This window comes from Muntiacus reevesi, chromosome 1 (assembly GCF_963930625.1).
Source record: "Muntiacus reevesi chromosome 1, mMunRee1.1, whole genome shotgun sequence".
NCBI classification, from domain to species: Eukaryota; Metazoa; Chordata; class Mammalia; order Artiodactyla; family Cervidae; genus Muntiacus; species Muntiacus reevesi.
This window is the reverse complement of record NC_089249.1, coordinates 130,544,773-130,572,562: the sequence shown is the minus strand read 5'-3', so window position 1 is coordinate 130,572,562 and position 27,790 is coordinate 130,544,773. Positions and strand designations below refer to the sequence as shown.

At 36.4% G+C, this 27,790-nt stretch overlaps 1 protein-coding gene across 1 annotated transcript in view; it reads left to right on the top strand.

Annotated features, from left to right (window-relative positions):
• Positions 1–27,790, top strand: part of TNNI3K (TNNI3 interacting kinase) — a 311,086-nt gene that overhangs the window by 80,019 nt on the left and 203,277 nt on the right. The window contains exons 6-11 of the mRNA XM_065910902.1: positions 9,334–9,432; positions 11,983–12,121; positions 18,586–18,730; positions 18,817–18,921; positions 23,136–23,230; positions 23,822–23,971. Coding sequence (XP_065766974.1) covers positions 9,334–9,432; positions 11,983–12,121; positions 18,586–18,730; positions 18,817–18,921; positions 23,136–23,230; positions 23,822–23,971 — 733 coding nt within the window. The remainder of the gene's footprint in view (positions 1–9,333; positions 9,433–11,982; positions 12,122–18,585; positions 18,731–18,816; positions 18,922–23,135; positions 23,231–23,821; positions 23,972–27,790) is intronic.

The following is a 27,790-nucleotide window of genomic DNA, read 5'->3' as shown; positions in this document are numbered from 1 at the left end:
TCACCCACAGTTATTTCTTAGCCCTTTCTATGTCTGAAGCTGACAGGCACACTTGATATTGCACTTTTTTCATTTTCATTGTAGGCTTCAATTATTAGTCTCCCTGTATGTATCTTAGTGTAAATTAGTTTAATAATACCAACATTATTCCTTCTGCTTTCTGTCCTGATAATAGGTCTCTGACTGAATGATGGATATTCTTTTAATAAAGTAATCTAGAAAAAATTATCTATAATTGATCTGTATACCAATCAATACATACTGTTTCATAATTGGTTAAAGTATTTTTATGGCTGGATTTACCAATATTATTGTGTCACTTATTCTAAGTTATTGCAGACCAACGTTTTTAATTATGTTGTTAAAAAAAAAAAGCCTATAGGATATAATTGATTACTTAAGTTAGTATCTTGCAGCTCATCAAATAATGTTTTCTGCCTTATTTAATGAGGAAGCTCAAAAAGAGAAGCCCTAAACATTCTGTATAGTGTGCTTGAAACAGGACTAACCCCTGAGCCTGAGACTTAACTGTTATCTTTTTTGATTTTTAAATCCCAGCTGGTGGAAATAAATTGATCTTTGAAATAATTTTTAGGAAGATTCTTATTAATCATTTTTATCTAAGAGCCAAAATCTTTATGTGGTCCTTATGTTCTATTAGTTGACTACAACTCACCTTCAAAGAGTAATTTATCAGTTGATTTTTCAAGTAGAGGCAAATTACATGATTTTAGTAGGTGTCTTGGGCTGCAGAACAAGTCGTGAGAAAATTCTTTGTCAGATTACAATGTCTAGGGTGTAGACAGTGTAAGGAAGACCATCCATGAGAGGGAGTCTAACTTGTACTACAATTTTCAAATCTCTACAATTGCAGTAAAGCCGAAAAATGCTGGACCTTTGGCAAGCTATAAAAATAAATCTCATAAGGAAAAAAAATTGTGGCTTTCGAAATGCATAGAACATGATGTATTCATAACACAGTAAACATTGAAAACCTGTTTTCTCAGCCAGGGATTTTAAAATAAGACCCTCACATAAGGAAATGCTGCAAAAAAGAATATATCTAAGAAAGAAAATAGCACAGCAAGATGACGATTAGCTGGAAGGCTCAGAAAATTTAGCCTGTCTTTTCTCTAAAATTTCTCTTCCATGGGCTTCCTTAACAAGCATTCCTTTGTTCTCCTTTTCTTTCATGGATGACTCTTCTCTTTCCTTTGCTGGCTCCATTCTTTCCCACTTTTTAGCCATAAATATCCCTCAAGTATCTCCTTTTACCCATGGAACTGGTGTTATCACCTAACTTCAATTATTACTTCTCTAAAATGATCCCACTTGTAACTCCAGCCTGGACCCCTCTGCTTCTCATCACTCTTCATCCACAAGCTTTTCTACTTACCTTATTACAATTTCCTAAGAAGCTATAGATTTATATAATCAATGGAATTCTTTTACTTTATGTATATAAGTTGATATACCTTTAAGCTCTATTTCTACAACTTAAGAATATGGACTGTCCTTTTAATTTCTTTGATAATGTTATCTTGTGGAATCATTTTCTGAGTAATTTTCAGACCAGATTTAATTTTAACCTGAGATAATAAGATAAAGGTCACATAAGAGAACCTTATTTCCGTGACAGCCTGAAGAAACTATTTCCCAGTAAGTTTTTGTACTCAAATATTTAATTAGAGCTATGTCAGGGAAAATAAAAAATCTTTACAAAAACATTCAGTTAGTGTTTTAAATGAAAAGCCTCTGTAACTATATGATAGGGAGTTCTCACTTAGCAGTTGTAATGGGTGTAGAGAAGTCAGTATATATACAGTTAAAAAGTTTTACAGACAATAGAGCATAAAGTCAAAAGAAGTGCTTATTTTAAATCTAAAGCAATGTTACAACCTAAAATGCTAGGTAATGAAGCCTTAAATACAAATGGGTAAACAATTATTGGTATTTTTAGTTGGCATAGCTTTTGGTAGATGTTTAAAAACTCAGGAATTATGTTTGCATTTTGATTGAGGGTTCGACCCCAGCTGAAACAGCTGTGGTGTTGGATAAGCTCACAATGAATTGCTAAAGGGAACTAGAAGAAACTAAATATGTTAAGTGGTTAATCTGAGAGAAACTATGCGTGATGTTCCTACTTCTTAAGTTCACAAATTAGACACAGTTTTACCCTCATGCTTATTTCCCCTTATAGTCTTCCTCTTTTATTGTCATCATTTGTTAATAACTTCCATCATCTCTCCCCACCCCCAATATGCTGAGTCATGCAATTCTATCATCTTAATATCTCTAAAACCCATTCTCCATCTCTCAGATACTGCTACTACCTCATTTTTGTCTACAAGATCATCTTTATCCTTGTCTCTTTCTTTTTAGCTGGCTGCTGAACCCTGCTAGCTGGTCACTCAGCTTCTAGTTTGCTGTCTCTTCAGTCTATTTGCTATACTTTTACCAGAAGGATCTTTTTAAGGTGCAAATCAGAATATACTTTGCTCTTGCTTGAAATCTGTTGGTGAAACCCCCTATGGAAAAAATTCAGGAAAAATTCTAAAATTCTTGTCATAGTACATATGACTCTTCAAGACCCCTAACATATAACTTCTACTTAGAATAGCTTTTAACTTTATTTTTTTCAGTCATCTGCAAACAATTGCAAAGTCAGAATCATACTTATTGATATACTGGCTATATAGATGTCCTTGAAAATCCTTGAAGAACATCAACCAAGGTCTATATCCTGTATAGAACTATCTGAGGTGGCAAGGAATTATAGGCTGCCCCAAATAATAGCACACATAAGAAGAAAAACACTGTGGAGTAGTATGATTCTTTGGACTTCTATAAATTTGAGTTTAAACTTTGGTGCTTTTCCTTAAAACTGTGTAATTCTTAACCTTATTTTTCCTATTTTTTAAACGGGGTTATTAGTAACAGTGCCACGAGATTGCTGTGAGAATTAAATGAAATATCCTTATTTAGCTTATAGATGGGCTTCCATAGTGACTCAGTCATAAAGAATCTGCCTGCAATACAGGAGGCACAGGTTCAATTTCTGGGTTGTGAAGATCCTCTGGAGAAGGAAATGGCAACCCCCTATGGTATTCTTGCCTGGGAAAGCCCATGGACAGAAAAGCCTGCTGGGCTACAGTCCATGGCATTGCAAAAAAATCAAACACAACTGAGCAACTAAATAACAACATTCTCAAAGCACACATTCTAATGCTTCATTCACATTACCAAAAATCAAAGGGCAAGTGATAAAGATGAAATCACTGCAGGGGACTGTATAAACCCAGAGTGAAAGTATTTGGGAAACAAGAGAAATATAATACATAACCAGTCTGCTCCTGCTGCCCAGTTGCTCAGTCTTGTCCAACTCTTTGCAACCCCATGGACTGTAGGCCAACAGGCTCCTCTCTCCATGAAATTTTCCAGGCAAGAATACTGGAATGGGTTGCCATTTCCTACTCGAGGGGATTTTCCTGGCCCAGGAATCAAACCCACATCTCCTGCAGTGGCAGGCAGATTCTTTACCACTGAGCCACCTGAGAAGCCCCTATATAATCAAATTCTGAGTTGCTAACTAAGGTAGACCCCATATTGGAAGAATCTGGGTAAAATACATGCATCTGGAGAGAGAAGTGTGTGTGTGTGTGTTTGTGTATGTGTGTGGTAGAAATAGTACCAGTATTAGTAATAGTAGCAGCAGTAGTAGCAATAGTGATAGATAGAATCAACTAGAGAATGTTTAAGGCAAGATAGCTAATAACTACCACTGAACACTTCCTCTTAGCTTACCAGTTTTGTCTTAAATGATTTCTGTATATTATCTTAATTAATTCAAGGCAATTAAAGCAGACATAGGAAATCAGGAGACAATACAATGTTAGTGATAAAAAAGCAACACTGAAGAAACACTTAAGAGATAAACAGAGAGTCACCTCTAGAGAAGGACAATAGAAAGCTGACAGAGAGGTAGGGATCAAACTCAAAGATCATTATGTCAGTCAGTCTAAGGAAGGATAGGATCTTAAGGAGAAGACAAATAGTAAGAAATGCTGGAGAAATATTAAAATAAGGAAAAGACCCAAGGATATACATTGGAATTGACAGTTGGGTGATCTTTGATGTCATTTTCCAAAGAAATTTCCCTGAAGTTGTGAGGTCTGAAGCCAGACTGTAGGTGGGCTGAGGAGTGATTAAGAGGTGAGAATATGTGAGTAAAAGATGTAGACTACTCTTGAAGAAACTGAAGTTTAGAAGAGAGGGTAATTGTTCAATGGGACACAATTGGAATGGGTTATTGAAAGTTAAACACAAGAGATGTGGGTTCTGTCCCCGGGTCAGGAAGATCCCCTGGAGGAGGAAATGACAACCCAATCAGTATTCTTGTCTGGAAAAGTCCATGGACAGGAGAACCTTGTAGGCTATAGCCCATGGGGTTGCAAAGAATTGGACACGACTGAGTGACTGAGCACACACATTGAAAGTTAGAACTGGGAGCATTGAAAAATTTCTAATCTAAATCAACTTGCATATTAATATTTTGGGGACCATTTTGAGTTCCTGAGGCATAAACTTACAAAAACATTTTCTTCTAAAACTTTGTTAATACAGATTTTCTACTAAATGGAAGTGGGTGTTATCCCAAAAGAGATTCACGATCCTGTTCTCTAAAAGTCTCAAAAGTAAAGATTAGATGAAGAAATATAGAAGAGAAAACTGTGGCTTTAAACAAACTATAAATCCTAAGGAAAACGTCAGTGTAAGTATGAATTTGAGGGAGACTCCAAAGAAGTCACAGGAAATGAGATATCACTTTAAATAAAGCAAAGAAAAACTTAAATTTCAAAGTGTAGATATTTATTGGAAAGTCTACTAGTATAAAACACTTATATTTAATTTTGGGAATTTCAGCTCTGATTGATTACCATTTTATCCCATATAGAATTTACCTTACTTTACTTTCTCTTCCTTGAGACATTTAGCTCCTATTGATGTGGTCATTTTTTTCTACTTCATCACTGTCAATGATTTTCATAAGATGAAGTTCAGAGTGGGAAGCCAATTGGGTGCAAGTCAATAAGTTAAAGTCATACTGTAGCAGAAACATTCAGCAAATAAGAACAATGAGGACTTTTCTCTAGTAGGCATTACTTTTTAAATCTCTGGAATTTAAAATGATAAGGTATAACTCTTTTAGTTAGAAGGATTAAATCCCAGTGTCTCAGGTGAAAAATCCTTCTTAATCTGGAATCAAAACTTCCTACACTTCATTGAGACAAGTTCAGAACATGATAAAAATAGTTCAATTAATTTTTGTATAATAGTGATTTACACACAGTGATAATTAATGAAATGATTAAGTTGTGAGGATAAATAGTATAAACATTTAGAGAAAGAAATGTTTAATACAGTAAAGAATTTGTGAAAGGTTCTCAGAGGACCTGGGAATTGAGCTTGGCCTTGAGACTAGGTTTATTACAGTCAGACAAATAAAACAGAAACTTTCTAGGAAGAAAGAGCAGAATGTTTCAGCAAGTATTTAAATTACAACCTGGAAATTGTAGAGATTCTACTTGGATATTTTGAGGAGTCAACTAGCAAATGAAAATATTATTAGTGTGTAATGTATAGTAATTCCCTTCTATCAAAACAAAGAGCTCCAATCCATTTTTTGTGCTCATAAAACAAAGACTTTATGATAGACACTTTGTCGTGCATATTCATCAATAAAGGATACTCGTACGTCAAGGCTGTATATTGTCACCCTGCTTATTTAACTTATATGCAGAGTGCATCATGAGAAATGCTGGGCTGGAAGAAGCACAAACTGGAATCAAGATTGCTGGGAGAGATATCAATAACCTCAGATATGCAGATGACACCACCCTTATGGCAGAAAGTGAGGAAGAACTAAAGAGCTTCTTGATGACAGTGAAAGAGGAGAGTGAAAAAGTTGGCTTAAAGCTCAACATTCAGAAAACTAAGATCATGGCATCCATTCCCATCACTTCATGGCAAATAGATGGGGAAACAGTGGAAACAGTGGCTGACTTTGTTTTTTGGGCTCCGAAATCACTGCAGATGGTGATTGCAGCCATGAAATGAAAAGACGCTTACTCCTTGAAAGGAAAGTTATAACCAACCTAGACAGCATATGAAAAAGGAGAGACATTACTTTGCCAACAAAGGTCCATCTACTCAAGGCTATGGTTTTTCCAGTGGTCATGTATGGATGTGAGAGTTGGACTATAAAGAAAGCTGACTGCTGAAGAATTGATTCTTTTGAACTGTGGTGTTGGAGAAGACTCTTGACAGTCCCTTGGACTGCAAGGAGATCCAACCAGTCCATCCTAAAGGAGATCAGTCCTGAGTGTTCATTGGAAGGACTGATGTTGAAGCTGAAACTCCAATACTTTGGCCACCTGATGCAAAGAGATGACTCCTTTGAAAAGACCCTGATGCTGAGAAAGATTGAGGACAGGAGGAGAAGGGGAAGACAAGATGAGATGGTTGGATGGCATCACCGACTCAATGGACATGAGTTTGGGTAAACTCTGGGAGTTGGTGACAGACAGAGAGGCCTGGCGTGCTGCGGTTCATGGGGTCGCAAAGAGTCGGACACGACTGAGAGACTGAACTGAACTGAATATTTGAATCTCGATTCTTTAATAATAATAATACTTATATATATATATATATATATATATATATATATATATATATATATATACTGATACATATGTATATATATATCATTTATACAAATCTAAGTATGATAAAGTTCTTTTCTTTAAAGAGTTTAAAGATTATTAAGACATCCTTTCAGTGATAAGACTTTTTTTCTAGTATACAGTTTCAGTAGTAGTTTTGTTATTGTTTTTGGGGAAAAAAACTGTATTTTTTCAAAAGTATTTAATACAGCAGAATTTTATGGCCTGCAGAAAACTTAATGAGACAATGTATGTAAAAATGCCAGTGACAGTTCCTGGCATGGAGCAGGCACTTGGGATTTGCTAAAGGTTAATTCAAAGTAAAGGATCAATAAATTTGTGCATTGAACTATTTAAAAATTTCTGTCATATATTTGGGTCCTAATTGTTAATGTTTAAATTCCTTTATGACTAGTAGATATATATTCCTATTTTTTAACTATAAATACAGTCCAAATCAATAATCTGGATGCCTATTATATATTTAGCATAGTGGTGCATAAAAGCGATTCAGTTTGGGACTTCACACAGTGGAAAGGAGGTGAAATTGATCTACCCACTCTTTCAGTTTATAGATTAGGGGAAGCATGGTTAAAATTATTTAATAGATATACGTTCCAACCTAAGCATTAACATGAGTGCATTTATCATAACCATATGACAAGCATATTTGTGTATCATGATACATTGTATCCCAGTAAAATTGGTAGGAGATATACTCCTTATCATGACTTGAAATATCATAAGAACCAATAGATGCATTAAATTTATATAAATAGCCTGTGAAATTATTCAGATAATTCCTGTGTACATAGCTCTCAATGGTTAACTATTTTCTTGAATTTTAAAACAAACTAACTAAAACCTACAGTTCAATAATGACTCTGTGTGGTTTCATTAAATCTTACATTTTGACAGTTTCTCAGAAGGCCAACACTTCATAATTGATGAATATTGAGCCAAAAGATTGACCTTCTGAATAACTGGATAAGTGCAAACTTAGGAAAAAATTACATTGGACTAAGAGCCCTTATCTATTAGAATGAAAGTAAGTTCTGGAACTATGCCTAAGAAATTTGGGTCTATATGTTAACGTTTGAGAATCCTTTTTACAATAAAAATTCATGCTGTCTTCTTTATTTTATGCTATGTTTAAAATAAGAGAATTTGTAAAAAGTTCCATTTACCTTGATCACATGTGACCTCCTTTAAATGTTCCCAAGATTGAACTCACAAGCATGTGAAGTCTAAGATAGCAGACATTTGATATAAATGGTTCCAGCATTCAATTCCAAGCTGAATCTACAAAGCTGAATCTAACAAGCTTCTACGGAGAGAAAGCTTCATTTTACCTGAGATTGATTCAGTTAGTTCATTTTCTTAACGGTTAGTGTTAACACTATCAAGGTCACAGGAAGGATCTAATACAAAGAAACTTCAAACAAGCCTAAATTTGAATTCCAGTTCTGCTTCTTATTGATTGTATGATCTCAGATAGGTTAAAAAGCCTCCTTGAGGCTCAGTGTCTTTACCTTTAAAATGGGAGAGTGGAACCTATCTTTCTATGTTTTGAAGTGAGACAGAGGCACTCCCGTTACCATTTATGGCCTCGATTTAGGATGAAGGCATAGAAAGAACAGAAGATGTGTGGGAACATATGTTCCTTGAGTTCTTTGATTCCAGCTTCATGTACTCTCTTCTAAGCCTAACAGACTTTTGAAAATTTCCCCAAATGTGTATTATTTTACCAACTGAAGAACAGAGAGTACATTAGAAAACTTTACAGTGAAAAGAACACATCTGGAGGAAATGACTTCAGTCAGTTTTCTAGAGCAAAGAGGCTTGGAGATAAGTCTTTGGTAGAATAACTCTAAAGGGTCAGCAGATTTGTTGGCAGTCTGGGCTTTTCCACGAAGGCAGTTGACCCATAGCTCCTGCTAGATTTTTGTTTGTTTGTTTGTTTTAATCACTTATTCATTCAACAAATTTTTATTGAATGATTACTATTTTCATGACAAAATGCTAGGGTAGGATTATATAGATGAATTTGGTATACGCTTTGTCCTTAAAGAATTTGGTCTTTAATAAGGGTAATAAGGCATGTATATAAACTTATAAATGTTCTAAAGGGTATGAAAGTAAGTTGAGTGAGATGTAAAATGAAGGAAGACAATTTTAACAAATAATCTGGCAGCAAATGGAGGGAAAATAAATATTGGAGGAGATGGCATTTAGCTTGGGTTTAAATATCTGTAGATTGGGCAGAAGGGAACTTCTGACTGAGGAAATAATGTGAACAAAGACTCAGAGAAGTGGGAAATGGAGTGCAGTTTGATTGTACAGTTGGGTTTATGAAAGAGAGTCATGGGAAATACATTTTAAAGGATACCATCAGGTTGAGAGGACCTTGAATATCACAGTAAGGAGCTTGGCTTTTATTTTCTAGGCAAAAGCAAGCCATTGGAGATTTCAGAGAAGGGAGATGGAAAAATATTGTGTTTTAGAATGGTGACTCCTAAAGACGAGTTGTATTAATGCATTTTAATTGTAAAATGAATTTGTTGGACAGATGCCCCCAATGAATCTCCTAACCCAGCTCTTTCTTATCCAGGCCGCTGATGTGCTTCTGCAACATGGGGCTAATGTCAATGTTCAAGATGCAGTTTTTTTCACTCCACTGCACATTGCAGCATACTATGGGCATGAACAGGTAAGTCAGTAAGTAAGTGCGTAGGTAAGTCCAAAGCCTGGGGCATCACTTAAGTGTTCCAGGCTTTTCTTGAAACGTACTGTATTCAAAGAAAGGCTACTTGAGCTATCCTTTGAATCATTTTTGCCATCTTCTCATCAGTTCCACCCTTGAAAAGCTTTTGTAGATCCACAGAAACATAGCAGCTACCAAGTTATTCATTTTCACTGACCGTTCTCATTCTTCCTCATTTTATCTCCCTAGATCTCTAGTATTACTCAGTTATGCAGCAGAATTACACTTTTTACCTTTGTAGAGGTCATGCTATTGCGCTTCCTGAGGTCCCCAAGTTGAAAATCAAACTTACTTGTGTCTCTGTGCTGTTCCAGCCGTTGTGCCTTTATTTCTTTGCTGGCTGGAAGATGCATGGACACTCTCAAGCCTGTGAAGCGTGACCTCTAGCTAGGGAAGATTGCTCATTTCATTGATGTGCTGCTCAGAGTGCACTGGAGTGCACTGGAGAGCTGGGTACTGAAAATGCTTCTGAAAGTACAGGGTCCAAAGCTCAAGTGATGAAAAAACTCCAAACTTTTTCTGATTTCAGGCACAGGCAGGATATACACAATGCACGCTGTTTGTTGAGTCATCCTCTTTGGTGATTAACCTCATCACCCAGCAGAAACATAAAGAGCTTCTCTGCATGTTTTGTGGAGTGTTAAATTTGTTTACTTTCCCTAATATATAGTCACAGTATTATACAATTATGCTAAAATGTGGATGGCCCTTTCATGATAAGGGACTCACTTTCTATGTGCAAAAACAGCACATAAGTAATTTATGGATGCTATTGTCACTTACTAAAATATGCTGACAGGGGAATGGCACATTTGGTTTATAAATGTGCCTGATATGCCATGTTCCTTGGCATTTGTTTATTTACTTATTTTTAAGTGGAAGAGTAGATGTTTTGTACCAAGAGCAATATTGCCTAGGTATATAATAATGGTGCTTAATAGACAATCGATTTCAATGATAGTTTAAATCTGTGCATTATAAAGTCACATAATCAGAATTTATGGAGTCTGTATAAGTAGAAATATCTGCTTAGGAGTGCAAAGTTCCTGAGACTAAATGTCTACTACTATTCAGCTTTCTCCTGAATTAAGCATTGGTGTGCCTGTTAGCCAACAAATGGATAAAATACACATTCCACATTGGTGCTACCTCCTCTGATATCATTTATTGAGTACCAGGCACTTTTCTAAGTGTTTCATGTGTAATAACTTCTTTAATCCTCACGACAACCCTATGAGGTATTCCCATCTTGGCGATGAAGAAACTGAATTTTGAAAAGGCCAAATCATTTACTCAAAGTGACATAACTAATAAATAGAAGCCTAATTTCAGAACCTTTCTTCTTTACCCACTGCACATAATAAGGTCTCCCACATTCCACCAGCTATTTTTTTCATCTAGATTTCTATCAAATGTATACCATATTCTTGAGAGGCTTCTGCCCAAAATATATTTATCTGCTGCCACAAAATAGTATCAGAGCTTGAATTCACATTTATGCTGCTACTTCAGTGGTCAAGACTTCTTTTTAGAGATTTTTTTTTATATGGACCATTTTTAAAGTCTTTATTGAATTTGTCTCAATACTGCTTCTGTTTTATGTTTCGGTTTTTTGGCTGCAAGACATGTGGGATCTCAGCTCCCTGACCAGGGATCATACCCACACCCCCTGCATTGGAAGGTAAACACTTAACCCCTGGACCACACGGGAAGGCCCTCAATGGTCAAGAGTTTTGAGGAGTCCTCCCATAACTGTTATTTTAATGGCATAGATACATACTAACTTATCTCTTGGGATCACTGTGATGACTTCTGAAATTCCCAGAGGAGACAATGTCAAGTTTAGAAAAAGTATTTGAAAGATTCCTAAGTGGATGTGTAAATAATTTGAACAAATCCCATAAATTACCAGAAACAACCCCTGGAAGACTCCTGAGTTGTGAATCTCAGCCAGTTTAGGAAGATGCTAAAGGCCAGTGTGGCTATCTCCTGCTTACTCACAAATCAAAACAGGACTTAGAATCCTGGTCACAAGATGACCATTGGTGACCTATGCATGGAGTCACTATGAAAATAAAGAATCATGTAAACACTGCTGACTCTGGCCAGAAGAAGATTTTAAAGGACTGTTCAGAGATGATTATGGGTGATTTTAGAGAAGACTGTTTATGTACAATGAAGACCCAACTCTGAAATTGCTCCTTTTTTTAATTTCTTGCTAGGTGATAAATAATAAGTACCTTATTGTTTAGACCAATTGAATTAGGATTTTTTCAGACAAAAATTAACCAAAAGAACATCTTAATGATATGTCTCCTTCCATACTGCTGAAAGTGAAAGTAAAGTCACTCAGTTGTGTCCGACTCTTTGCGACCCCATGGACTGTAGCCTACTAGGATCCTCGGTCCATGGGGTTTTCCAGGCAAGAATACTGGAGTGGGTTGCCATTTCCTTATTTGACATTTGATACTAATCTCAAATGCTTGGATCCTTTAGGTAACTCGCCTCCTTTTGAAATTTGGTGCTGATGTAAATGTAAGTGGTGAAGTTGGAGATAGGCCCCTCCACCTAGCATCTGCAAAAGGATTCTTTAATATTGTGAAACTCTTGGTGGAAGAAGGCAGCAAAGCAGATGGTAAGATTATGATTAGAAGAAGAATTCTGCAGTCTTTTACTTTATGTATGCTTTTTCTTCTACTTTACCTATTTACTAGGGAATAATCTTGAAGTTGATTAGTTCTAGTTTTCATGTACTAATTTGTTCCTCAAATCAAAATTTATTATTTTTAATATATTAATTAAACTGATATGTTAATCCTTCTTTACATATTTTATTTCAGCTTAATATGTTCAGTTTAGTTCAGTTCAGTCACTCAGTCGTGTCCGACTCTTTGCTACCTCGTGAATTGCAGCAGGCCAGGCCTCCCTGTCTATCACCAACTCCCAGAGATTACTCAAACTCATGTCCATCGAGTTGGTGATGCCATCCAGCCATCTCATCCTCTGTCGTTCCCTTCTCCTCCTGCCCTCAATCCCTCCCAGCATTAGGGTCTTTTCCACTGAGTCAGTGCTTTGCATGAGGTGGCCAAACTATTGCAGTTTCAGCTTCAACATCAGTCCTTCCAATGAACACCCAGGACTGATCTCCTTTAGGATGGACTGGTTGGATCTCCTTGCAGCTCAAGGGACTCTCAAGAGTCTTCTCCAACACCACAGTTCAAAAGAATCAATTCTTCGGCATTCAGCTTTCTTTATAGTCCAACTCTCACATCCATACATGACCACTGGAAAAACCATAGCCTTGAGTAGATGGACCTTTGTTGGCAAAGTAATGTCTTTGCTTTTTCATATGCTGTCTAGGTTGGTCATAACTTTCCTTCCAAGGAGTAAGTATCTTTTCATTTCATGGCTGCAGTCACCATCTGCAGTGATTTTGGAGCCCAAAAAAATAAAGTCTGACACTGTTTCCCCATCTATTTGCCATGAAGTGATGGGACCAGATACCATGATCTTAGTTTTCTGAACGTTGAGTTTTAAGCCAACTTCTTCACTCTCCTCTTTCACTTTCATCAAGAGGCTCTTTAGTTCCTCTTCACTCTCTGCCATAAGGGTGGTGTCATCTGCATATCTGAGGTTATTGATATTTCTCCCAGCAATCTTGATTCCAGCTTGTTTTTCTTCTAGCCCAGCATTTTTCATGATGTACTCTGCATATAAATTAAATAAGCAGGGTGACAATACGCTTATTGTCATTAGGTATGACCATAAAAGTAAGGGGTTTTCCTAATTTTTTTCCACTTGTTGTTACTCATTAATCTTTTTTTAATTGAGGTAAAACTTACATGTAGCAAAATTCTCAAATCTTAACTGAGTATTAAGTGAATATTTCCTTTTGAATACCCCCACACAAAAGTCATCAAGATCAAGATATAGTATTTTTATCTGGAAGATTGCAAATATTTCACCTGGAAAGTTCCTTTGTGCCCACTTCTTAGTAAATAGCTTTCACCACCAAAGATAATCAATATTCTGGTTTCTATTATTGCCATAGGTTAAATTTTTTCTTTGCTTTAGAAAATGAAGATATATATATTTGTAATATATATATATACACATATATATTACATACATATATGTAATATATATGGAGAGAGAAAGCGAGAGAATTGCTGATTCAAAGGGCATATACATGTTAACTTTGGGAGAAATTTCAGACAGCTTTCCAAAATATTTCCACTATTTTTCATTCCCAGAGCTATATCTGAGCATTTCATGTTACTCCCCACATCCACCTCAGTATTTGAGACTACTATTATTTTAAATGGAAATAGAGTTAGAATGTGATCAGTTTGGGAAAAAAGCTTTAGACTACACAGAGATATTTTGGATGCATTTAATAGAATAAAATTTCCTGCAACTTTTTTAGTTTTTTAATTATAAAATGAGTTTTGGAAAATTGAAAGTTTTGAAGAAAAGTTCTTTCTTTCTCTTTTTTTTAATCTTCCTCCCAAACTTTATTTCTTGACACAGATTCACTCAGAGTTACATCTTGTTGTTAAATTCTCTCAGGCATATCCAGCCTTCTTCCACTGACCCTCAAGAGACCTAATTAAAAGCCCAACTGTAGGAACTGCTGGCCTTTGCAGCAGAAATGATGCACATTTCCAAAAGCACAAGGTTGTCATAGCTCTAGAACTGCCATTTCCTTGGTCCAAGGTTGAGATTGATATTCGGTTAATAAAACTAATCGATGTTTCCTTCTACTCATAAGGAAAACACAAAGGCTCCCAGGGACGAGTATGGCAAGAGGCTAGGGCAGTTTCACTTCCATGTTGGAAACAGGACTGTTTTATTTGGCAACGTTTGAGAAACATAGTTTCTATCATTTTCTGAGCCGGTGTGCAGTAACTCAGGAATTTTTCTATAGCATTATCATAAACAACCTGTGTTGTCAGGATGCAAGGAGCGCTGTTCCTTGGACCTTATTTAAGCAGTCTCTTTGATTCTGTTGTTTTGGAACAGTCAGAGGTACACCGGTGTGAAATCACTGAGCGCATAATTGTTTCTGAAACTGCCTCACTTTTCCAAGGGGTCAGGAACTGCTCACATTCTTCCTTTTATTATCAATGCCAGCCTCAGCCTTTTATTCCTCTGAACAACTCCAAAGCTCAGTGGTGTCAAAATGAGTGTCATTTATGATCAGCATGTCTCCAGGATCAAAAGACTCTTCTACAAAAGGCATTGAAATGTGCGCTGCACCCGTATTCCCCGTACATACCGGCATCATATGATATAATTTTTAGCATTTTCTTTCAGACTCACAGAAGCACTCTAATGCCTCCTACTCAATCATTTAAAAAAAAAATCAAAAGACATGACTCAGATTTTTAAACATTGTATTTCCTTCTAATACACACGTGATATTTAAGTCCCTTTTGCACTTAAACCAATTGCAAAGAATAAACCAGAAAATCTTTAGTGCTAGTGGATGCTGCACAAGATTTATTATCAGCTAGTTCACTTACTCTAAGATATATCTAGGCCTTCAGATGATTTATTTTAGATCTGAAACTTGCCTGTGGTTAATGGACATAAGGGGAGGAGTAAATGAATAACCCCAAAAGGAGCGCAATTTGAAATCTGCTATTTACATTATGTTTCCATGGTAACAGAACATCACAAATGAAAATAAATTAAGGTTATAAAATTAACCAAAATGTAATTCCGAAAGCATGCTCAACATGTTTGGGAGACTGACCTATTCAATCACATATGTTTTAAGTCCTTAGTCATCTTTAAGGAGAAACACAATGCTTGTTGAATAAGATTGAAAAGGTCAAATATTGCTGGACTCCATAAGAAGAAAACAGAGATACAGTTCTTTTTGTATCTGTAAAAATATAGATACAAATTTAAATTATTTCTGTATTTGTAAAAATAGAGTTGCAGAGTTAAAAATGGAAAATTTTTAAGTTCAGAAACTATTAATTTCTGTAATTTGATGAAGACAAAATTTTGTTAACATGGACTTGGATATCAGAAAATGTCACAAAAGTTTCTAGGACATGGTCAATAAAGAGAAGTAATTTATTTAAAAAAAATATATCTTGTCAGAGCTATCACACAGATTTGTTACTGAAAATTTACTTAAGATACATTTGGAAGTTGAGTTATTGGGATGTGCTAACATTACTGGGTTTATTTATTTTTCTTTTTTTTTTTTTTCATTACTGGGTTTATATGGAAGCATTTATTCTATCTTTAAGATCCATGAGCAGAAATAAGCAGGAAGTAGCATCCATCTACCTACATATTCATCTACTCTTTCTTGCAAAATACACTATTGAACACATATGCTCTTCAAGATAGAGGACTAGTGACCACATATTTTTCTAATAATGATTTACATGTATTCCTTTGTTTAAAATTTTCCTTTAATTAGATCTCTAAATAATGTATTAAGTTAGACAAATAGACTGTCATTCATACAGTCGGTTTTCCCCAGATAATACTAATAATAATATGTGTTTTTTTTAATCTTTGCAAGTTGGTCTATGATGAAATTAAGGTATCAGAATGGCTGAAGCAGAAATGGAGTTATATATAATATGTAAACTCTGCATCTGATCCAGATTTCTCCTGGCTTATCCCTTTGGTTGGTATTAATATCTTCTTTGATGGGAATAATATCCAGGCTACTGCCAATAATTTATCAAGGAAATAATCTGCTTTGAAGTTTATTGATTCAACTAGAGAAGAACAATGTTGGGTGGGGCCAGAGATGGCCAAAGGAAAATCATGAATTAATGGAATATTGTGCTTTATTCTGTTTTACAATGTCCCCTCTGCACCTCAAGAATCCTCATGTGACCTCCTGATTCCCTGGGCTCCCTACTGTTCTCAAGCATTGACTCATGGTATTGACTTTCCCTGACTTCCAACAGAATATGAACAAAGGAAAAGAATCTTAAAAAGGAAGATAATCAAAGCAACCAGGAACATTCTTCTGAAGGAAGAGGGTCCTTCTGAGCTACTCATTAATATAAAAGATTCAAAGATTCATTTTTCAATAACAGCCCTGAGAGGAGTTCAGTAACTTTGTTAAAGATTTCTTTTTGGCTTAAGTACTTACAGAACAATAAAATAAGAATCATTGTCTACAAATATAGCAGCTATAAGGCCTAAATCAGTGCTTATTAAATGTTAAATGATTGTTCTATTTGAACTTTAAAAAAATAAACTAGTATCTTGCCTTTCTTTTCCTTCTTATTGCTTATTCTTAAAAGAAAATCTTTCCATCAACTCTTTTGGTTCATGGATGATTTCTGTTACACATAATAATGAAAATCAATGTTAAGGGCTATTTTTTTCTATTTTGAATAAAGCCCTATATACAGATGGACAGAGTAATAAAATAACAAAAAGTGACTGTAGAGCAGTTGATCTGATTATGTTTAATTTTAAAAATTGTGCTAAAGCGAATCCAAAATTTAGCAGCTTGGTGTTGACTTCTATTACTTCAGGCCTGTAATTATTGACTATTCAACTAGATTGTAAATTATTTGAGGGCATAGACTCTGCATTTATAGCTTATTGGCCTTAGCATTTGGTAAATTTCTGAGAGGGAAATTAGTAAAAAGGGAAAGTAGACATTTTTATTAGATGTCTAATATGTGACAGCCATCATGCTAGATATTTTCCAGAAATTATCTCCTTTAATCCTTTCAGCATCTCTGCTGCCCAACAATGGTATTCCATCAACTGATAAGAATACCTAGCGTGGTGCCTGGTGCATATTGATCATTTATTACTTGTTGAGGAATGACTGTGTCAATCAGGTGTTCTTATTTGCCAGATTTGGAAACCAATGCTTGCTAATTTAAGCATGAAGGAAATATATTAAATGATATCAATTATCATAGAATCTTCCCCAGAACAGAATAGAAAGCTGGGTTTGGCAATCTCACAGTGAGAAATGGTGTCCAGCATCACACCCCCAGAATTAATCCTTTGAAGGCACACTGCCACCTCTGCTAACATACACACCAGCACTTGTGTTTCTGGCACCAACAATGCAGGGCACCCAGTCTGTGGCTGGAAGCACTAATACTGGAAATTAGATGGAGCTATTCCACCACTGCTACTTTCCCAAAACAGAAGAGACTGCTTTTGTACGTCATCAGCTCTGATGTTAAGTCTGAAGTAACATATGAATAGAAGAGCCTGGAGATAAGCGTCCAACCAGGGCATGGTTGAGAGTGAAAGCGTTGCTATTAAAAATTATGCTAGGGTAAGAACACTAAACTGGGACATATGGTCACCCTGTGCTAATCCTGTGCCCTAACTGCAAGGGAGACTTGGAAAGCATTTTTCCAGCTTCAATGATAAAATGTGATTTTGGCATCTAGTTAGTATTTTCAACATAGGGAATTCCCCAAATGTCAGAAGAGGTTATAAGGCTGGATTGAACAAAGAAAAAGTCAAATGATCACTACCGATTGGACAATTTAAAACTGCAGTTAATGTTAAACAGTTGTCTTGGGTAACACAATTAATGAGGTCTGAATCATTTGTTGCCTTTTCATTATACCATGCTTTGTATAATATTTTTCAGTTGAGGGAATATCAGAACCTCCTAAATAGCACTATAAACATACAGTGTACTAGGCCTCATGCTAATATATTGGGCCAAAATTTGGGGAAATGATGATTTGTCCAAAGTCTGAACTTTTTAACACCTTCCATGGGGGATGGAAGTATATAATCAGTTTGAATGGTGACATTTGTGGAAATAAGGCCATGAGTACCTTTTAGATACTTATTAGTTTCCTGAACTCTTTCATTGTGCAAGGTAGATTTGATTAGATGTGTTCCATAGATTTATGGGAGCTAGAAGAAAGCCTGCCTAATGTGGTAACAGGCTATAGAAGAGAATTATAACTTTTTTAATTGGTTGCACTTAATTTTCTTTATTGTTGTCATTAATTGACAATTTCCAGGAGTCTCTTGGGTACTTAGAAAAGTCCCTGACACTACACATAAGAAGGCTGAGAAATAGAGAATTCTATAAAACATATCTTTCCTTTCTTTTGATGGCAGTAAATGCTCAGGACAATGAAGATCACGTTCCACTCCATTTCTGTTCTCGCTTTGGACATCACGGTATAGTGAAGTACCTGCTCCAGAGCGATTTAGAAGTTCAGCCACATGTTGTCAATATCTATGGAGACACCCCTTTGCACCTGTGAGTATTATGTATTGTTCCATAGGTCCTTCAAGTATACTGTGTGTACCTTCCTACTATTCTCAAAATATTTTCCTTAACTCTAGGGCATGCTACAATGGCAAATTTGAAGTTGCCAAGGAAATCATTCAAATATCAGGAATAGAAAGTCTGACTAAAGAAAACATCTTCAGTGAAACAGCTTTTCACAGGTAAAGGAATATTTGAGCACAATTGCCACTAAGAGAACACTCTTCGACACCAGAAGTCATGTACGTAAAGCAAGAATGAATAGTGGCAGATGTTACAATCCGAGAGCAAGAGCAGAGGGTGGACAGAGGATAGGAAGTCTGAGCTAGATGCACGGAAGAAAAGGTAGAGGCAGATGCTGCAGTCAGTACAACAGATGGGGCTGGAGCCAGATGCTGCCTTGCCGGCAGCAGCCACAAAGACGGGGGCTGATGTTGCCAAGGCAACAGGCATGTCAACATCTGTAAGCATATTGCTTCTATTCCATTTCACTCTGCAGAAAGCTGCCAAAAGGAGCAGTGCGCATAATCCTCCTCTGACAAGAATCTCATTACCAGAATTCATCAGCATCAAAAGTAGCATTTTTTTTCCTTACCACTTAAACCTTATGTGCAAATGTATCTACCTATCTAAGACATCCATCTGTCAGCCTGCAAGAGCTTAGTCAGGGTGGCCACCGAGACACATAAGAAGGCATTAACTCCTTGCTAGGAATCCGTTAGAGTCCTTTAGAGTGAGCTCTGGAATAGCACACTGAAGGAACATTTAAGTTTGGAAAAGTTGTGACCAAGAAAGAGAAGGAGAGAGGGAAGAAAAGGGCTAATAAAAACTCAAGAGGCGTAAGTCCCTAAAATGTCCCAAAGGAAGGCAGATATTCATATAATTTAAAACCCTCATTAACAGGCTACTGTTTTGCTTATTAAATAAAAGCATAGTCATTCAAATTGAGTAAACCTTGAATATAAGATACATTCACCTACATATTGCAGATCTCTCAGCTGGTTTGTAACATCTAAAACATGTATCTGAGACTAATGTGTTATTTATATAGTGTCTGTACCTTACTGCTGAATAATAGAAACGAGAGACTAACTACTGATTAATACTAAACTAAAATTAAGCTTATACTTCTGCATCAGGCATCAACGTGTCAAATTTCACTTAGATTTCCAGATTTGTCTTACCAGCCAAAGAGGTCAGCCAAAGGGGAGGTGAAGACAACTTCCGTTTATGGAACAGTGAATATGTGCTGGGTGATTTGCATCCATTATTTCATTTAATCCTCATCACCATTTTATGAAGTTGGATTTACTATCCCTTTTTTACCAGTGAGAAAATTGAAGCTCAAGAAATCTAACTTGCCAAAGATTCTTATGGCTAGAAAATTATGTATTAAATGCTTGACTAATTCCAAATCCTGTGTTTTTATGTATCTTCATGTTCTAGTACCAAAATATTTTGCCTGTTTTCTACACATTCTGTCACAGAACAGATGCACAAATTCTTTAGATCAGGTCTTCAGTTAAAGTGGACCATGGACTTTGTCCCTAAAGGGGGCAATCGGGAGAACTGATATTTGTGAGGTACTCAAGTCTTCTTCTTCCAATAGGTCAGTCTTAGGGAGGCTGACACCTCAGTCTCATTTTCAAATCATTCTGCTACTCTGTGCACACGCTGAAACCAGTTATAATCTGAGGATTACCATCACCTTCAGAAGATTAACCACAGGAGAAGATTAGTGTTATTCAGTCAATCAGTCGTGTCCGACTCTCTGCGATCCCATGGACTGCAGCACACCAGGCTTCCCTGTCCCTCACCAACTCCTGGAGCCTAGTCAAACTCATGTCCATCGAGTCGGTGATGCCATCCAACCATCTAGTCCTCTATCATCCCCTTCTCCTCCTGCCTTCAATCTTTCCCATCCTCAGGGTCTTTTTTAATCAGTTGGCTCTTTGCATCAGGCAACCAAAGTATTGGAGCTTGAGCTTCAGCATCAGACCTTCTAATGAATATTCAGAATCGATTTTCTTTAGGATTGACTAGTTAAATGGCCTTGCAGTCCAAGGGACTCTCAAGAGTCTTCTCCAACACCACAGTTCAAAAGCATCAATTCTTTGATGCTCAGTTTTTTTTATAGTCCGACTCTCACATCCATACATGACTACAGGAAAAACCATAGCTTTGACTAAACAGACCTTTGTCGGCAGAGTATTGTCTCTGCTTTTTAACATGCTGTATAGGTTGGTCATAACTTTTCTTCCAAGGAGCAAGTGTCTTTTAATTTCGTGGCTACAGTCACCATCTGCAATGATTTTGGAGCCCAAGAAAAGAAAGTCTGTCACTGTTTCCACTGTTTCCCCATCTATTTGCCATGAAGTGATGGGATCAGATGTCATGATCTTCATTTTTTTAATATTGGGCTTTAAGCCAGCTTTTTTACTCTCTCCTCTTTCACTATCATCTAGAGGCTCTTTATTTGCTCTTTGCTTTCTGCCATAAGGGTGGTGTCATCTGCATAGCTGAGGTTATTGATATTTCTCCTGGCAGTCTTGATTCCAGCTTGTGCTGTATCCAGCCCAACATTTCACCATGATGTACTCTGCATATAAGGAGATTAGTGAAGTGAGTTAAAAGTATGTATTCAATTGTTTTATTTTGTGCAAATCTGTGGCTACTAGGAATAACATATTAATATTTTATTCTATTCATTGTAAGTACATATTTATAAAAGAAATACTCCTTTTACATGAAGAGCTCACTACAATTATAGTTTTTTCTATGTACAAATCACAGTGCTTTGCACATAGCACTTGGTACATTTCTGTTATTGTTTTCATATGCTATATGTACACACATTTGTATACACACACTCACACACACACACACACATATATATATGTATATGTATATATGTATATGTATGTTCAGAACTTATCATTTCCTGTAAATAGTTACTTTGAAAGGAAACAATGAGGGAACTCAGACAAACATTAAAAGTATAGTGTTGAGTCCTATTTGTAATAGAAATAACTAATGGTGATAGGATCTATTACACTGAGATAGTGACTTTTTATTCACTCAACTATTCAAGAAAGACTTATTAAGGAGCTATATTGTGTTATTGCTGGTAGGAACATCGACATGACACAATCCCTTCTCTCCTTAAGGAAACTCTGTTGTAAGGCATCAAAGCACACACAGGTGTATCCATTACCATACCCAATATGAAAGGTTCCATAAAACTGAACAAACAAGGAAGCAGAGAAGATAACAATGAACTCAGCTTTTGGTTCATGAGAAGACTTCATAGAGGGAACATCAGTTCAACTAGATAAATAGTGGCATTTATTTAAAGAAAATAACAAAATTCTATGATAGAAAAAGGATTTAGGCAGTCATCCCAGGAAGAGAAAAGAGTAAGACTCAGTGAGCGACCTCTTCTGGAACAAACCTGGAAGGAAAAAAACCCTGTTTTTCTGTACTGTCCCATAATACACAGTACCTCACTTCTAAACACAAGATACTAGCTGTGTATAAGGGTTTTCTACACCAAACAGTTCTCCAGTTCTCTGGAGTCACTGAGTGGGTGTCCTCCAGTTCAAATTATTTTTGACACTACCTACCTGGAATTAGCGTCAGATCTCACAGGGCTGTCTCCTGCTTCAGATGTAATCACAAGTGTAATGTATCATTGAAATTTCTCAGAACCTTCCTGGGTTCCTTCATTCCATTCAGTTTCCCTGCAGAAAGAAGTCATATCATAAGAACTATTTAATAATTAATAAGAAAATGCTAGAAATTTTATACAGCTCCTTTTTTAAAGGCTCATCTTTGAGAATCTTCAGGATTGTATTGCTTTATGTCCTTTTTTTTCTTATCACCCCCGCTTCTCTCTCCCTTCCTCCTTCTCTCTTTTCTGGCTTTTTGGCACTCTTACATAAACACCAGCATCTAAAATAGCCTGGGTAAATCAGGGCTGCTTTAGTTTTTTAGGGTTACCAGAACTAAATACCATACCCTACGTACCTTGAACACCAGAAATTGATCTTATAGTTCTGGAGTCTGAAAATTCAAGATCAAGGTGTCAGGTTTGGTTTCTCCTGAGATCTTTCTCTTTGGATTGCCAATGGTTGCCTTCTTTTCTGTATCTTCATGAGCTGTCCTCCTGTCCCTGTCCTAATCTTCCCTTCTTATAAGGACACCAATCATATTTGATGAGGGCCCAGCCCACCCTAATTAATCCACTTTCACTTAATTACCTCTGTAAATTATGCCTCTTTAAATTATAGTCACATTGTAAGGTTATGGGAGTCAGAGCTTCAACATGTTAAATTGGAGGGCACACGTTCAACCCATAACAGAGACCTTCTATTTCCCCTGTGTTATATTTTTGCAGTGCTTGTACTTATGGCAAGAGCATTGACCTGGTTAAATTTCTTCTTGATCAGAATGTCATAAGCATCAACCACCAAGGAAGGGACGGGCACACAGGTAAGACTGGTGAGAACAACGGTTTCTGAAGCATATCAATGCTCAAGAGAAGCAGTATATGGTCAAGAGTGGGGGGAGCAGTGGCAGTGGCCAACCCCAATGACTAGGAATATTTTATCAATGACACTTTTTAAATTGATGGTGCATGGTGATAATAGAAAGCAGACTGACCTTTGGTCAGCTTCATTTTTGTGCAAAAGTATTTACAGTCAATGCATCTGTTATGACCTACATCAGGAACACACTGATCACACTGTCTTACCCTTGGTTTGCTGCTGAAAAAATTTTTTTTTGTTTGAGGTTTTTACTGTTTGATTTATACAAAGATGCTAATGTTTGTTCTGGTAGTTACAGTGGATGTAAAAATACTAAAAAGTGTGCTTAAGCAAAAGGTAGTCTCTATGTATATTAACTATATACTTCTTTTCTTTAAAGTGTCTTGTTTTCTCAAAGATAGAATTAATTATCTACCAAAGAACTCAGCTTTTGTTGTATATCTCTGGCCACAATGCTGTTATGTGGTAATGACTACCTTTTGAAAATTGGGGTTCAGTTCTTCCCTCTTCTCCTTTCACTCTTATTCTATTACAGGGCTGCACTCTGCTTGCTTCCATGGTCACATTCGCCTGGTTCAGTTCTTACTGGATAATGGAGCTGATATGAATCTGGTAGCTTGTGATCCAAGCAGGTCTAGTGGTGAAAAAGATGAGCAGACGTGTTTGATGTGGGCTTATGAAAAAGGTATATTTTTCACCATTGCATTGCTGTAGTGATAACATTGAACTGTGAGCACTGTTGATGTCACTACATCAAGAGTTCTTTTGCTTCCATGACTTGTATACTCCCATTTCCTTTGGAGATTGTATTTGAATCACTGGGAATGTGGATCAAAGAGTACAGTAGGGAAGGCAACTCCAGGGCTGCAGGTGAGTTGAAGTCACTTTTGGCATTGGCATTTTGAAGAGAGAAGGGAGCTGTCACATTTCTAGTTCCTGGAGAAACAAAATTGTGATAGGCAACATTAATCACTTTGTTAGAGGAGATGTAGAGATAGTCTTTGCCTCTTACATGGAAGAATTTGGATGTGGATTTGAATTATTAAATTAATGCAAAGAAAGAATGAACGAGTATTTCTCGTGTCTAACCACGCTAATAATGCCTGGTATTAGAAAAAGTAAGGGAGCCAATGTTCAGTGCTTAAGTATAAACTTATTTGAGCTCAAAGTGGTGAAAGCTTGGGTTGGAAGAACATGGGGTTTGAATCAAACTATAATGCTAATCTTGGGCAAGTTATTTATTCTTGCTGAACTTTAGTTTTTTCATCTGATAAATGAAGACAGTAGCAACTTCATAAGATTGTAAAGATTAAATGAGATAATATGTGCAAATTGCTTATAACCGTGACTGGCGCAAAATAAATACCTAATACTTGGCATTTTGGCAATGATAGTAGTGGTTATAGTAGTAGTCCATAAATAAAGAATGAAAATGAAAACTAACAAATTTTCCTTTTAAGGGAAAGGAAACTAGTGACAATCAGAAGGTAAAATATCATTTTGTCATTTTTATTGCGATATAGTATACCTCTTAAGCGAGCTCTATATAAACCATGTAAACTCAAACAGAGTTTAAATCTTCAGGTGAGATGGAGCAGTATTGAAATCAGAGAGATACAACTAAATACTGTAAAATATATCAGATTTTGATGTTTGTATTTCCTTATTAGGATGTTCAAAGTATGTAAAGAAGTATTCTTATGTTTCTAAGTATTAGAACACCATGCTTACAAGAACAGTTACTAAACTGGAAGATTTCTTAGGTTGTCAAGGTGATCTAAAAGATTTTCCGTCTGAAGTAGGACATGAAAGTCCATTAATGAAAGGAGAGATGAGGTTTGATGGATAGAAATAGAGAGCTATTGTAAGCACATAGACAAGGAGAAAGAAAAGCATATACATCTGAAGACTGATAGTGAAGAAATGATATACAAGTTACTTTACAAAAAAGAAAAGTGAAAAGACATGGAATAACAAGGCATGAGTTAAGATATAGGCCTGTTATTTTTTACTTTTTCTTTGAGTATTGTGTAAATACAGATACACACACACACACAAACACATGTCTGTACATTATAGCTCAAAGAATTTTCACTAACTGAACTCACTAAGCATTCAGATGAAGAAACTGAACATGATCCACACCAAGAAGCCCCACTTACAATTGTCTTCAGCTCACTCACCAAAAATGGCATCACTGCCACCAGACATAGATTAGCTTTACCTCTTTCTGTACTTAATATGGATGCGGGTTCAATCCCGGGTTTAGGAAGATTGCCTGGAGATCCCCTGGCATGGCAACCCACTCCAGTATTCTTGCCTGGAGAATCTCATGGAGAGAGGAGCCTGGCAGGCTACAGCTCATAGGGTCGCAAAGAGTCGGACACAACTGAAGCAACTGAACATGCACACACGTACTTAAATATAAATGAAATGCTGCGATGTATACGTCTTAATGTCTGACCTGTTTAGTCCAATGAGTTGCGAGATTCATCCATATTGTTGCATGTAGCTCCAGATCATTCATTCTTATTGTATGGTATTATTTTTAAATATATTACAATTTATTCATTCTGCTGTTTCAGGGTATCTGAATAATTGAGAACTATTAGGAACACAGCTGTTATACATGTACATATCACATACATATCTTTTGATGAATATTTGTATACATTTCTGTCAGGTATAACTGCCTTCTAATTTGTATAAAAGGAAGTCCAAGTAGTTTTGTATTTGTGTGTCAGTTGGAAAATTTTACTTGTTCTGAAACCTCAGGAGGCCTTACTAAGTTCTAGTTATGTTGCATTAATTCCAGTGACTCTCAGATAATATCTCTCAAGAAATCTGAGTTTCAGAGAAAGACTTTACAAAGCATTAGTCTTCCAGAAAACAGCTCAGAAATAGCTGTTGCAGCCAGCTCTTCACAGGGTTTGGCTTTGTTTATTTTTAGTTGATTAAGAATGATGGTTGAAAACTGGCTTTACTTTTATTTTCTGTGGAGTTCTATACTTTATAAAACCTTGAATCATTGTGCAAGCTCCTAAGATTTCCTACCAAAAGACAACAACAAAAATCCTTTAGCTTAGAGGACTTACCCACTGGTCTCTGAAACATATGCCATACTTGTCACCCTTATTTGTTCGACTAATGTGGCAGACATCAGTGTTGCATTTCATTATTACTATGAATTTTAACAAATTGAATGTTACCACTCAGGAGACGGATGTTTTGCATATGTTCTAGGACAAAGCAAGTCAAACCAACAAAATAAAACTGTTGCTATTTTCTCTTGCTAGAGAAAGGTTTCTTTGTTTTCATGTGTTCAGGTAGGATTGGAATGTCCTTGTTAAAATATTGTCAGCAGTGTACTGTCCCTGTTTTCTTTGGATAAATAGTTTACATTCTCCTTCAGAGAGGGAGTCACCAAATTAATTGATCTGGCATACCAAAGATTTTCCGAAATGGAGTTGAAAGAGCTCTAAAACTTCACTTGGAGTTCTTTCTTCATGAAATAGAGATGATGTATAATAGAAGTGACCCCACCAGGGTTTGCCTGTACCCTATCCAGTTCTTAAAAGAGAAAACCCAGAAGAGAGCTTTGTAACCAGAGACTGTGTGTTTGAAAAGGATTACTTTTGGATGTGCCCTGTTTGAATAGCTCCTCCTAGTGCACCTTCGAAACAGAAAACTAGACTTTCTTAACAGCACTCATCTCTGAGTGATTCTAAGGCCAAATTTTCATCTGTCCCAAACAAAATTGTTAGCTGACCCTCTCTGCTATTCTGTTATCACACATTTACAGCTGCTTTGGAGTTCCGAAATAATTATCCACTGTCTTTTAGAATACTTTTAGAAAAGAGTTTGCTCACTATGGCTCCCTGTGGGATCAAGTATGAAGAATATTTTCTATTTACCTAGTCCTTTTAACCTAAATATATCAAAATCAATCTTGGAAATAATTTTCCCAGTGACCTTAGTTCTATACAGAAGCCTACTGGTTAAGTTTCAATATTTCTCTGCCAGACTGCTCAGAGCTCAAATTTTATAATACTTAGTGTTTCCTCTCCCCAGTCTGTCCTCCCTCTTCTTTTTTACTCTTCTGAGAGTAGCCATATCTGGCTCACTCACTGGGATTTGTTCTGCCCTTCCCCTGGGGTACAAAGGACTTGTATGAATCAATTTAAATTGGCCAGAAGAAATAGCCAGCAGCCTGCTTATGTCCAAATCCGCTGCCCTAATCACCAGTATGGAAAACTCATTGAAAAGAGCCACACATAATCTTACATCCATTGCATTAAAGATGAAACTGCCAAATTGAAAAGATCTCAACCAATTAGAATTGAACACATAGCTCAATAGTATGTCTGGCAGTTAGATTTGAAAAGGCTGCCTTTGACAAAGAAAAGCACTCCTTTATGTCAGGCTGTTTAGGGTCAGAAAATAACCCAAACCAGAAACAGAACTAAAAACTTCTTATTTGCTTCAGTACTGACACCAGTTAAAG